At 55.2% G+C, this 12591-nt stretch overlaps 1 protein-coding gene across 15 annotated transcripts in view; it reads left to right on the top strand.

Moving 5' to 3' along the window:
• The window catches only part of MAST3 (microtubule associated serine/threonine kinase 3), a 55543-nt gene that overhangs the window by 22446 nt on the left and 20506 nt on the right, over positions 1 to 12591 (top strand). For 6 of the 15 annotated variants that reach the window (XM_017952295.3, XM_009193858.4, XM_017952291.3 and 3 more), the window contains 13 exons: positions 1766 to 1854; positions 1931 to 2003; positions 2188 to 2208; positions 2763 to 2841; positions 3318 to 3475; positions 3658 to 3733; positions 4022 to 4231; positions 4348 to 4449; positions 4725 to 4857; positions 8369 to 8427; positions 8834 to 8919; positions 10465 to 10673; positions 11896 to 12034. In XM_017952295.3, the coding sequence (XP_017807784.1) occupies positions 1766 to 1854; positions 1931 to 2003; positions 2188 to 2208; positions 2763 to 2841; positions 3318 to 3475; positions 3658 to 3733; positions 4022 to 4231; positions 4348 to 4449; positions 4725 to 4857; positions 8369 to 8427; positions 8834 to 8919; positions 10465 to 10673; positions 11896 to 12034 (1434 nt within the window). The remainder of the gene's footprint in view (positions 1 to 1765; positions 1855 to 1930; positions 2004 to 2187; positions 2209 to 2762; positions 2842 to 3317; positions 3476 to 3657; positions 3734 to 4021; positions 4232 to 4347; positions 4450 to 4724; positions 4858 to 8368; positions 8428 to 8833; positions 8920 to 10464; positions 10674 to 11895; positions 12035 to 12591) is intronic. The other 9 variants (XM_017952296.3, XM_017952289.3, XM_021930897.2 and 6 more) reach the window with 3 other exon arrangements.

The following is a 12591-nucleotide window of genomic DNA, read 5'->3' as shown; positions in this document are numbered from 1 at the left end:
CCTTGTCACCTGTGTCCTTTGATGATCGTATGCTTGTTCTCCCATGCATTGACCTGCTCTGAGCATTCTGCCTGGGACCCCATTTCTGCACCTCAGAGGCCCCGAGACTTCATCTCTCCCTCCCCGCGAGGTTCTCCCACCGCTGAGCTGTGTTGGCGGCTTGGGGTGTGTGGGCTGATGCTCTGGTGGAGCAGAGCTGTTGCCGGGCGACTGCTCTGGTGGGGCGGGAGATGGTGTCACTCCCAACTTCCTTCTGTCAAGGTGTGGGCTGAGGCCAGGGCTCAGGTGGGAGAAGAGGCCAGGCAGGGTGTCAGAGACCTGGGCCAGGTATCTGGTGGCCAGAAGGGAACTGGGATGGAAAGAGGACAACATGTGGGCAAAAGTTCAGCAGAACAGGCAGGACTGCGAAAGAGATTGCATTTAGGGTTTCTAGTTGGGTCCCATTGGCATTTTAGGGGCATCTTGGGAAGAAGGAGGGTTGTCAACAGATGGGAGCAGGGGCTTTAGGAGGGGTGTATAGAATGGGGTGTCTCAGCCCATATCTGGGCTCCAGGGTGTGGTTGGTCCACGTGATTTGCTGGTGCTGCTGGCAGTAGCCATGGTACAGGGAAAGGTGTGGGGGTGGGACTGTAACACAGAACCGTGAAAAGCTGGGCCGGGGGCTCCTGGCCATATGTAGTGTCCACCATCAGGCTAGAAGCACTTCATGCCATTGCTGTTAATAACAACATTGCCAATAGTTTGTGTTTGTTTTTGTTACTGTTTTTGAGACGACGTTTCACTTGTGTCGCCCAGGCTGGAGTGCAATGGCGCTATCTCAACTCACTGCAACCTCCACCTCCTGGGTTCAAGCGATTCTCTGCCCCAATCTCCTCAGTAGCGGGGATTACAAGTGTGCGCTACCACGCCTGTCTAATTTTTGGGTGTTTTGTTTTGTTTTGTTTCGTTTTTTTGAGACGAAGTTTCACTCTTGTTGCCCAGGCTGGAGTGCGATGGTGCGATCCGGGCTCACCACAACCTCCACCTCTTGGGTTCAAACGATTCTCCTGCCTCAGCCTCCCAAGTAGCTGGGATTACAGGCATGCATCACCATGCCCAGCTAATTTTGTATTTTTAGTAGAGACAGGGTTCCTCCATGTTGGTCAGGCTGGTCTCGAACTCCTGATCTCAGGTGATCCACCCACCTTGGCCTCCCAAAGTACTGGGATTACAGGGATAAACCACTGTGCCCAGCCTTGTTTTTGTTTTTTTAAGAGAGAGGGCCTTGTTCTGTCACCTAGGCTGGAGTGCCGTGGCACGATCATGGCTTACTGCAGCCTTGACCTCCTGAGGCTCAAGCAATCCTCTTGCCTCAGCCTCCTGAGTAGCTGGGACTACAGCCGTGCATCACCCCAGCCAGCTAATTTTTAAATTTTTTTATAGAGACGGGGTCTCGCTATATTGCCCAGGCTGGTCTTGAACTCCTAGCTTCAGAGGATCCTCCCACCTTGGCCTCCCGAAGCACTGGGTTTATAGGCATGAGCCACCATGCCTGGCCAGCAGTAGTTTCAATAATAAGGAATGTTAGTCAAGGGGTGACTCCCTCCTGGGCCTTAAAGACCTGGCTAAGGGCCATGGGGGAACCCACCTGGGGGCAGAGTGGGAGTGGCCATGTCCAACATCCCATCCTTCTCCAGAACGGGCTGCCTGTGTGATTTAGGCTGGGCAGGTGGCTTAGTGCAGGGCCCTGGGCAGCCACCTACCCTGTCCCCTTTTCCCCCCACAGCTGCCGCAGCGGGAACCGCAAGAGCTTGGTGGTAGGAACGCCCTCCCCGACCCTCTCCCGCCCCCTGTCGCCACTGTCAGTCCCAACGGGTGAGTGTGGGAGCAGCCAGCGGGTGCTGTGTCCTGCCTCTGCCCCGCTGACTCAGTTTTCCCACCTCCTCCTCAGCAGGCAGCAGCCCCTTGGATAGTCCTCGGAATTTCTCGGCTGTCTCTGCCCTCAATTTCCCCTTTGCCCGGAGGTGAGTGATTGCCAGCTTTGGGAGACAGTGCGGGCACCACGGGCAGGGGTTGGGCAGGGGCACGTGCTCGGGGGCTAGACCTGGCCCCTCATTCATTTCATTCACCTTTTCCCCTCCCCTGGCCCATCTGGTGGTGGTCTCCCCCTCTGGCTCCCATCCCTGACAAATGCATGCCATCTTGCAGCCACATCCCACGCACAGACAGGTAATTTCAACCAGCCCAGGGGGTGGGTGGTCGTGGGGGGATATAGCCCTAAGAATCATTAACTCACTAAAGAAATCATTCATTCATTCATTCACTTAACAAGAGCTGATTGAGTGCCTGTCATGTGCCAGATGCTTGCATTTCATTTATTTATTCATACAACAACGTTCATTAAGCACCTGCTGTGTGTATGCTCTGCGCTGCGGGCTGAGGGCATGGTTGCAAATGGGCGACTGGCCCTGAGCCCCTGGGGAGTCCTCCGTTTGGTGGGGGGTGGCCAATGTGTGCCCCAGAAGCTACAGCTCAGAGGTTGAAGCTTTGACAGGGGACACAGTGGCAGTTGGAGTCACGGGGGGCTTTCTGGAAGAGGTAGGTACCTGGAGAGAGAGAGAGCGTGCAGTGGATTTGGCCAGCCTGTGTCTCTGTTCTTGGTTATTTTCAGGAGATCCTTCCTATGACAGGGCCAGAATATGCTGGCCACAGTGTCTGCTCTTAGTCCCCACAAACCACAGGGGCCAGGCTTTCCTTCCATCTGTTCTTGTTCCCCTCTCCAGGGCAGACGGCAGAAGATGGTCCCTCGCGTCTCTCCCATCTTCCGGCTATGGAACCAACACACCCAGCTCCACCCTCTCGGTACCCATAGCCCCACCTTGGCAGACGGACAGGCAGATGCCGGGTTGGGGGGGGACACATCTTTGTGTGTTTTCTTCAAGGTGTTGGGTAGTTGTGCGGTCAGCAACCATACTAGCTACTTCCTCCATGCATGCCCCATTCTGGAAAATGCGGGGTCCCCTGAGAAGACCCAGCCTTGGCCCCAAAATAGACCCCAGTCGGGGAGATACAGATATCCCCAGCCTATGGGATCAGGGCCTGGCCAGAGGGGGACTTGGGGCTGCCCAGGGGTACAGACAGGGAGGACTTCCTGGAGGAGGGGGCATCAGAGCTAGGGTTTTGAGGGATGCATAGGAACTAGACAGGAGAAAGAATGTTACCATCTGATGGCCATCTGATGACCAGCAGACAGCCTGGCCCTTGAGGGGTGGTGCTGGGGTCCTGGCCACACCACTGACGGTGAACTCATGACTCTAATCCCCACCACTCTCTACCAGTCAAGCTCATCCTCCCGGGAACGTCTCCACCAGCTTCCCTTCCAGCCGACGCCAGACGAGCTGCACTTCCTGTCCAAGCACTTCCGCAGCTCAGAGAATGTGCTTGATGAGGAAGGCGGCCGGTCACCCCGCCTCCGCCCCCGCTCTCGCAGTCTCAGGTGGGCCTCGACCTCTGGCCCTAGCCCCGGCCCCTCCCTGGGCTAGTGTGGAGGCCCAAGTTGTGGCTCCTCCTCCACCCTAGCCTCTGATTCTTGTCCCTCAACCCTGGCTCAGAGCCCCGACATCCTCCCCTAGGGTTGGTCTGAGGTCCCATATCACAAGCCAGCTGTCTTCCTTTCAGCCCGGGCCGTGCAACGGGGACCTTCGACAATGAGATTGTCATGATGAACCATGTGTACCGGGAGAGGTTCCCCAAGGTGGGCAGCGCCTGGCGGCTGGACCAGCCCCTGCGCTTCTCTCCACATTGCTGTCCCTCCATGGAACTCTGTCTTCCTGGCTGTGTCCCCCTTGCCAGTCTGTTCATTTCTGTCTTTCCCTCCCCTTCCACTGAAACATGTTCCTCCTGCCCCAGCCCTCCCACCCCATCGCCCCCATCGCCTCATCTCCTCATCTCCTCTCTCCCCAACCGTGCCTCTCCTGCCCCCTTCTGTGCGTGTCACTCCAGCCCCACCCTTGACCAGGTCGCCCCGTCTCACCCCACCCAGGCCACAGCACAGATGGAGGGCCGTCTGCAGGAGTTCCTGACGGCCTACGCGCCTGGCGCCCGGCTGGCGCTGGCTGATGGCGTCTTGGGCTTCATCCACCACCAGATCGTCGAGCTGGCCCGAGACTGCCTGGCCAAGTCTGGCGAGAACCTCGTCACCTCCCGCTACTTCCTAGAGATGCAGGAGAAGCTGGAGCGGCTTCTGCAGGATGTGCGTGGTTTTTCGCATGTTGAGGTTTTGCATGCAGTGGGACGCGGAGCGAAGGGGGTCCCCGGGCCAGATGGTGCTGAGGACCTCTGGGTGATGCCACGACCCACCTCCCCCAGGCCCATGAGCGCTCGGACAGTGAGGAGGTCAGCTTCATCGTCCAGCTTGTCCGGAAACTGCTAATCATCATCTCGCGGCCAGCTCGGCTGCTGGAGTGTCTGGTAAGTTTATTTTTGTACAGCCAACTTGGGATCCGGGCAGAACTGAGATTGGGACCACGACAGTCCTGCCGAGATACAAGTGACAGTTGCCATCGTGTAGGGCTTTGAGAGGAACGCAGGGTGCTGCCGGGCTAGCATGGGCTTCCCTGAGGAGGGATCGGGAGCGGAGACCCAGGGGGTGAGCTGGGAAGGGTGCTCCAGGCAGAGGGAACAGCATGTGCAGAGGCCTGCAGGTGGAACCAAGCCCCGGGTGACCAGCCCTCCTGTGCCCCTAGGAGTTTGACCCTGAGGAGTTTTACCACCTGCTGGAGGCGGCTGAGGGCCATGCGCGGGAGGGCCAAGGCATTAAGACTGACCTTCCACAGTACATCATTGGGCAGCTGGGCCTGGCCAAGGACCCCCTGGAGGGTAAGCCGGGATGGGAAGAGGAAACCAAGGCTGGGAAAGGCCGGATGGAGGCCAGGCATGGTGGCTCACACCTTTAATACCAGCACTTTGGGAGGCTGAGGCGGGCAGATCACTTGAGGCCAGGAGTTCGAGACCAGCCTGGTCAACATGGTGAAACCCCCTCTCTACTAAAAATACAAAAATTAGCTAAGTGTGGTGGCGCATGCCTGTAATCCCAGCTACTCGGGAGGCTGAGGCACAAGAATTGCTTGAACTTAGGAGATGGAGGTTGCAGTGAGCTGAGATCGCACCACTGCACTCCAACCTGGGCGACAGAGCGAGACCTGTCTCAAAAAAAAGAAAAGAGCAGATGAAGCCAGGATTCAAACCCAGGCCCATCCGATTCCAGAACCACCACACTGTTCTTTGTCTCTCTGTGACCTTGCTCTTTGGTCGCCTGTGGGAATTGCTGAGACCCACTGATCTTTTGGGGCCCAGGGGCCTCAGTGTCCTCAAATGCCACATGAAGATGGCCGGAAGCCTGGGGACCAGTGTTAGCAGTGGCCTTCCCTTTGTCCTGCAAATTTACAAACGGCTTTATTAATTTCTGTGGCCTTTACTATGGCCCAGAAAGTGGACTTGGAGTCAAACAGGACAACCCGTAGGTAAGAAGAAGACAGTTGGGGCCGGGCGCGGTGGCTCACGCCTGTAATCCCAGCACTTTGGGAGGCCGAGGCGGGCGGATCACCTGAGGTCAGGAGATCGAGACCATCCTGGCTAACACGGTGAAACCCTGTCTCTACTAAAAAAATACAAAAAATTAGCCAGGCACGGTGGTGGGCACCTGTAGTCCCAGCTACTCGGGAGGCTAAGGCAGGAGAATGGAATGAACCTGGGAGGTGGAGCTTGCAGTGAGCCGAGATCGTGCTACTGCACTCCAGCCTGGGCGACAGAGCGAGACTCCGTCTCAAAAAAAAAAAAAAAAAAAAAAAATAGAAGACGACGGTCAAAAACTCCCACAGCCGGCCGGGCGCGGTGGCTCATGCCTGTAATCCTAGCACTTTTGGGAGGCCAAGGTAGGTGGATCACAAGGTCAGGAGTTCAAGACCAGCCTGGACAACATGGTGAAACCCTGTCTCTACTAAAGATACAAAAATTAGCCAGGTGTGGTGGTGTGTGCCTGTAATCCCAGCTACTGGGGAGGCTGAGGCAGGAGAAACATTTGAACCCTGGAGGTGGAGGTTGCAGTAAGCCGAGATCACACCACTGCATTCCAGCCTAGGTGACAGGCGGGACTCTGTCTCAAAATAAAACAAAACAAACAAAAAAACTCCCACAGCCAGCCAGGTGCAGTGGCTCACGCCTGTAATCCCATAATCGCAGCACTTCATGAGACTGAAGTGGGCGGATTACTTGAGCTCAGGAGTTCAAGACTAGCCTGGCCAACATGGGGAAACTCCATCTCTACTAAAAACAAGTATTAGCCGGGTGTGGTGGCAGGTGCCTGTAAATCCCAGCTACTTGGGAGGCTGAGGCAAGAGAATCGCTTGAATTCAGGAGACAGAGGTTGCAGTGAGCCAACATCGCACCACTACACTCCAGCCTGGGCAACAGAGTGAGCCTACATTTAAAAAAAAAAAAAAAAAAAAAAAAGATGTAGCTGGGTGTAGTAGTGCGTGCCTGTAGTCCCAGCTACTCAGGAGGCTAAGGTGGGACGATCACTTGAGCTTGGCAGGTTGTGACTACAGTGAGCTATGATCACAGCACTGTCCTCCAGCCTGGGTGACAAAGCCAGACCCTGTCTCAAAAAGGGAAACAAAACAAAACAAAACAACATTTCCACAAATAGCCAGGATAAGAGGAAGCAAAAGCTGTAGCATTAAACTTGGACCTAGCCCGGTCCAGCAGTAGCCAGGGGAGGCTCTGGGAGGAGGTAGTGTTCAAACTGAGGCCTGGAGGGCAGGACGTGATCAGGTTGCAGATCCAAGGGAAAGAGTGAAACAGGCAAGGGTAACAGCATAGGCAGAGACCCTGAGATTGGACCATACCTGGAGTGGGACTGAGCTGCCACTGTCCCCATTTAAAGCTGGGGAAGCCAGGCATGGTAGCTCACACTTGTAATCCCAGCACTTTGGGAGGCCAAGGCAGGAGGATCACTTGAAGCCAGGAGTTTGAGACCAGCTTGGGCAACATAGTGAGACTCTGTCTCTATTAAAAAAAAACAAAACAATTAGCCAGGTGTGATGGCACATGCCTGTAGTCCTAGCTACTTGCGGGACTAAAGTGGGAAGATTGCTTGAGTCCAGGGATTTGAGGCTGCAGTGAGCTATGATTGCAACACTGCACTCCAGCCTGGGCAACATAGCAAGACCCCAACTCTACAAAAAGTATTTTTAAAAATTAGCCAGGTGTGGTGGTGAATGCCTGTAGTCCCACCTACTTGAGAGGCTGAGGTGGGAGGATCGCTTGAGTTTAGGAGGCTGAGGCTGCAGTAAGCCGTGATGGCACCACTGCACTCCAGCCTGGGTGACAGAGCAAAGCCTGTCTCTGAAATAATCATACTTGGCCTGGTGCGGTAGCTCACGCCTGTAATCCCAGCACTTTGGGAGGCCAAGGCGGGTGGATCACCTGAGGTCAGGAGTTTGAGACGAACCTGGCCAACGTGGTAAAACCCTGTCTCTACTAAAAATACAAAAATTAGGCCGGGCACAGTGGCTCATACCTGTAATCCCAGCATTTTGGGAGGCCGAGGCAGGCGGATCACCTGAGGTTGCGAGTTCGAGACCAGTCTGACCAACAGGGAGAAACCCTGTCTCTACTAAAGATACAAAAATTAGCCAAGTGTGGTGGCGTGCGCCTGTAATCCCAGCAACTTGGGAGGCTGAGACAGGAGAATCATTTGAACCCTGGAGGCAGAGGTTGCAGTGAGCCGAGATCACACTACTACACTCCAGCCTGGGTGACAGAGCGAGACTCCATCTCTAATAAATAAATAAATTAAATTAAATAATCATACCAATAAAAAATAAAACTGGGGAAACTGAAGCTCCAGGCAGATAAGGCTGAGCAGGGAATCAAACCCAGGTGTACCTAAGGCCAGATCACATGTGGTCTGTGACTGGACCATGTTTGCCAGGCATTCGCTAGGGGCTGCCCCTCTGCCAAGGCCTGGGGCAAGAACATACTGGACCTTCCACCTGGGCTGCATCCTGAGCTGAGGAAGATGTTAGGAGCTGACACCCAGGGGGCCTGCGTCACATTCCGTGTTCACAGGCTCAAGGCTCAGAGCCTGAGTGTGATCATAACTGAGCACTTCAGAGCCAGGGCAGCCCACTGGCCCTTCTAGAAGGTTCCTCAGTCATTGCTTCATCCAGCCTCCCTGGTGTGGCTTCATGACAGTGTCATGGTAGCTGGAAAGAGGAGGCACCGCATCCCCAGCCTGGGATGAGAAATCTAGAGGCCTCAGGAAATTGCTGGGTGATGCAGGGTGAGGCGGGGAGGCCCCAGCTGAGGCTCCTCCCTCATCTTGCAGAGATGGTGCCACTGAGTCACCTTGAAGAAGAACAGCCCCCAGCACCTGAGTCCCCGGAGGTGAGTAGCAGAGGCTGGGGGCCCCCGCCCATCTTGTTCTTTCCAGAGTGGACCAGGCATCTGCAGAAAGGGCTGGGTTTGCCGAGGTCTGGCATGTAGCTTAATTAGCATCGGTGACTTTGGAGGCAAGGTGACAGCAGGTGGGACTGTCACACCTTGGAAGTTGGGTGGGGGCAGTGCTGGAGGGGCACCGGAAAGGTGAGTTTTGCAGGATGTATAAGAGTTTTCCAGGAGGAGGGCACAGCTGTGATCAAAAAAGGACAGAAAGTCAGAAGCTGAGTTGGAGAAGTTTGGACAGGGGAGGAGGTAGCATCAGGCACCAGGACCAGTGGTTTGGGATTGGGGGCGGGAGAAGCCTGGCCAGCTCTGCAGTGGGACGGGACCCCGAGCCCTTCCTGTCCTGCAGAGCCGCGCCCTGGTCGGCCAGTCACGGAGGAAGCCATGCGAAAGCGACTTTGAGACCATCAAACTCATTAGCAACGGAGCCTATGGGTGAGTCCCTGAGTCCTGCATAGAACCATTTCACAGATGCCTGAGGGGATGGTTGAGGCCCAGGCAGCTCCTGCATCCCCCTCCCACCCTAGCAGGGCTCACACATTCACCCCTGAATTGGCAGAGAGGGCACCTGAGGCCTGGAGGGGGAAGTGGAGGCACGCCATATTGAGGTTACAGCCTCACGTGTGCTCTGTCCACGAGCCAGGCCTTTACCTGCCCCAGGTGTAGGGCGTTCTAGGAGCTTGGGGGCTGATCAAGGAAATAGATGCCCACCCAGTGGGAGTAGCACGCAGTGGGTTTTATTTAGGTGCTACTTTGAATGGCAGGCTTGCATACAAGGGAAGTCCCGCACAGCATAAGCCCTTTGGAGGCTGAGGTTCCAGGAGTCACCATCGAGATGGAGAGGCTGGCAAGGGAACTCCCCGGGGAGACGGGAATCAGAGAGAGGGCTTACGTGTCTACGTGATGTTGTTCAACAGCACGGGCACGGAGTCTCTGGGTCAGAGTCCTGCGGGGCGGTAGCAGCTTAGGGTCTTGAAATCCACAAAGTTCATCTTATCCAGGACTCAGAGATAGTGGGTGCAGTTTCATGAGTCTGCAAAGCAAACAGGCTCTCAGTGGCTAAAATTGTGCTTATTTGGGCTGTGTGTAAAACAAATGGATGGTTAAAAATTTGAGCTTGGTGCTAGCAGGCTTTTAAAAGAGCTGGACTGGGTGCGGAGGCACTTTGGGAGGCCGAGGTAGGAGGATCGCTTGAGGCTAGGAGTTCGAGACCAGCCTGGGCAACATGGCAAAACCCCATCTCTACTAAAAATAGAATAATTAGCTGGGCATAATGGCACATGCCTGTAATTCCAGCTACTTGGGAGGCTGAAGTTGGAGGATCACCTGAACCCAGGAGGCAGAGGTTGCAGTGAGCCGAGATCGCCCCACTGCACTCCAGCCTGGGTGACAGAGTGAGACCGTCTAAAAAGAGAGAGAGAGAGAAAGAGAAAGACACAAGCAGCCAGGTGCAGTGGCTCTCACCTATAATCCCAGCACTTTGGAAGGCCAAGGTGGGAAGGTCACTTGAAACCAGGAGTTTGAGACTAGCCTCTGCAACATAGCGAGACGCCATCTTTACAAAACATGTAAACATTAGCCAGGCTTCTGATGTGGGAGGATCATTTGAGCCTGCGCGGGACAGGTGGTCAAGACTATGGTGAGCCATGATCTCATGACTGCGCTCCAGCCTGGGCAACAGAGTGAGGCGCTATCTCTAAAAACGTAAAATAAGATAAAATAAAAATAAAAGAAACATACAGCCTAGAGGCCAATATACAAGGGCCATGTGCAGCCCATTTATATGACCCCCAGCAATGGCAGCTTAAACCCAAGGGTGGCTGCTCTGGGAGGGAGACCAGGTAAGAAGAAAGGGTGGCCCAGGCAGAGGGCACAGCACAGGCAAAGGCCAGGCAGGTTGGGATCTGGGCTCAAGCTGAACTGCAGTGCCTGCTGGGGCCTCGATCTCTGGTCCCAGCAAGCCCGGCCCCCTGTCCCCAGGGCTGTCTACCTGGTGCGGCACCGTGACACGCGGCAGCGCTTTGCCATCAAGAAGATCAACAAACAGAACTTGATCCTGCGTAACCAGATCCAGCAGGTCTTTGTGGAACGTGACATTCTCACCTTTGCCGAGAACCCCTTTGTGGTCAGCATGTTCTGCTCCTTTGAGACCCGGCGCCACCTGTGTATGGTCATGGAATACGTGGAAGGTACGGTCACTGGGGCTTGCATGCCTCCAGCGATGGGGAGCTCACCCCTCCATGCCTGGGAGAAAATTTTTAGACCAAGTTGAGGTCTGTTCTGTTCTCTATGAGATCTCACCCTGCTTTGGGGAACCCTCAGGAACCCCAGTCTGGGGTAGGGACCCCAGCGATGGGGGTTCACGGCTGGGGGAGCCCAGACAGGAGTGTGTGAGGATGGGACCCTGGAGGCAAGAGGAGGGTGGCCATCCTAGGTTGGGGGAACTGATGGGCAGAGGCCTGGAGGCCAGAAGTGAAGGCAGGGAGATGTATGGTTCAGGCAGGTAAAGCACTATTACCAAAGTACTCCCAGGTTAGAGAGCAAACCTGCACTTAGGAAACACCAGCTGTGTACAGGGAAAGAGACCATGCAGTAGTTGTCGCCCTGCTGGGGAGAATCAGAAGGCAGGGTCTCAGCTTGGCACGCTGGCTCACGCCTGTAGTCCCAGCACTTTGGGAGGCCGAAGTGGGCTGATCCCTTGGGGTCAGGACTTCGAGACCAGCCTGAGCAACATGGCGAAACCCCTGTTCACGCCTATAGTCCCAGCTACTCGGGAGGCTGAAGCAGGAGATTCGCTTGAACTCTGGAGACAGAGGTTGCAGTGAGCCGACACTGTGCCACTGCACTCTAGCCTGGGCGACAGAGTGAGGCTCTGTCTCAATAAAATAAATAAAAATGTAAAAAATAGGCTGGGCGCGGTGGCTCACGCTTGTAATCTCAGCACTTTGGGAGGCCAAGGCAGGTGGATCACGAGGTCAAGAGATCAAGACCATCCTGGCCAACGTAGTGAAACCCCTTCTCTACTAAGAATACAAAAATGAGCTGGGTGTGGTGGTGTGCGCCTGTAATCCCAGCTACTCTGGAGGCTGAGGCAGGAGACTCGCTTGAACCCGGGAGGCGGAGGTTGCGGTGAGCCGAGATCGCGCTACTGCACTCCAGCCTGGGCAACAGAGCGAGACTCCGTCTCAAAAAAAATAAATGAATAAATAAATAAATAAATAAATAATAAAAAATAAATGAAGGTAGGGTCCGCCCCTTCCCTCTTCCCTGACCCTCCCCGCTGAGACAGAACAAACTGGGGACGCTTTGCAGGCGGTAAAGTGAGGAGGATGCGTAGCCATTGGGCATAATCTGGGGGCGGGGGGCGAGGCGCTGGCCTGGGCCTCATGACTACATCCGCCCCTCTCCCAGGCGGCGACTGCGCCACGCTCTTGAAGAACATGGGCCCGCTGCCCGTGGACATGGCCCGCCTGTACTTCGCCGAGACGGTGTTGGCGCTCGAGTACCTGCACAACTACGGCATCGTGCACCGTGACCTCAAACCAGACAAGTGAGCTGAGCTAGCATGAGCGGGGCCTGGGGGAGGGCGGGGCCAGAGAGGATCTGGGCGGGGCCAGAGCAGATCACGGCGGGGCCTGAGAGGATCAGGGGCGGAGCCTCTGAGGTGGATCCCAGGACCCTTTGGAAGCCTGAGCTCTGTTGGCACCTCCTGACAAGAAGGCAGGGAATGAGCGCACGATGAACATCTTGTGTGTACAGAGGAGAGGAGAGGAGACACTTAATAGGCGTCTGCTGTATGCAGGGGAAGGCCGGTGCACTTATGGAGGTGCTGCCAATCAAGGGGAGAGGATGTGCACTTAGGATGCACACGCTGTATATAGGAGAAGGGGCTGCGCACCCAGAGCTGCTGCAGCACAAGGGGAGAGAACATGCACTTATAAGACACCAGCTACATACACAGAACAGGATTATGCAATTTGCAAGACCTTAGATGTAAACACAGTGACCATGCATGTCTTGAGCACCTGCTGTAAATTAGTGCAGGAAAGCAAGGAAGAGAACGTGTTTACTGAGAGCCTTAGGATGTTTATGTTATTCTAGTATGTA

This window comes from Papio anubis, chromosome 20 (assembly GCF_008728515.1).
Source record: "Papio anubis isolate 15944 chromosome 20, Panubis1.0, whole genome shotgun sequence".
NCBI lineage: Eukaryota > Metazoa > Chordata > Mammalia > Primates > Cercopithecidae > Papio > Papio anubis.
The sequence above is the reverse complement of the archived record's forward strand: the minus strand, read 5'-3'. Positions and strand labels throughout refer to the sequence as shown.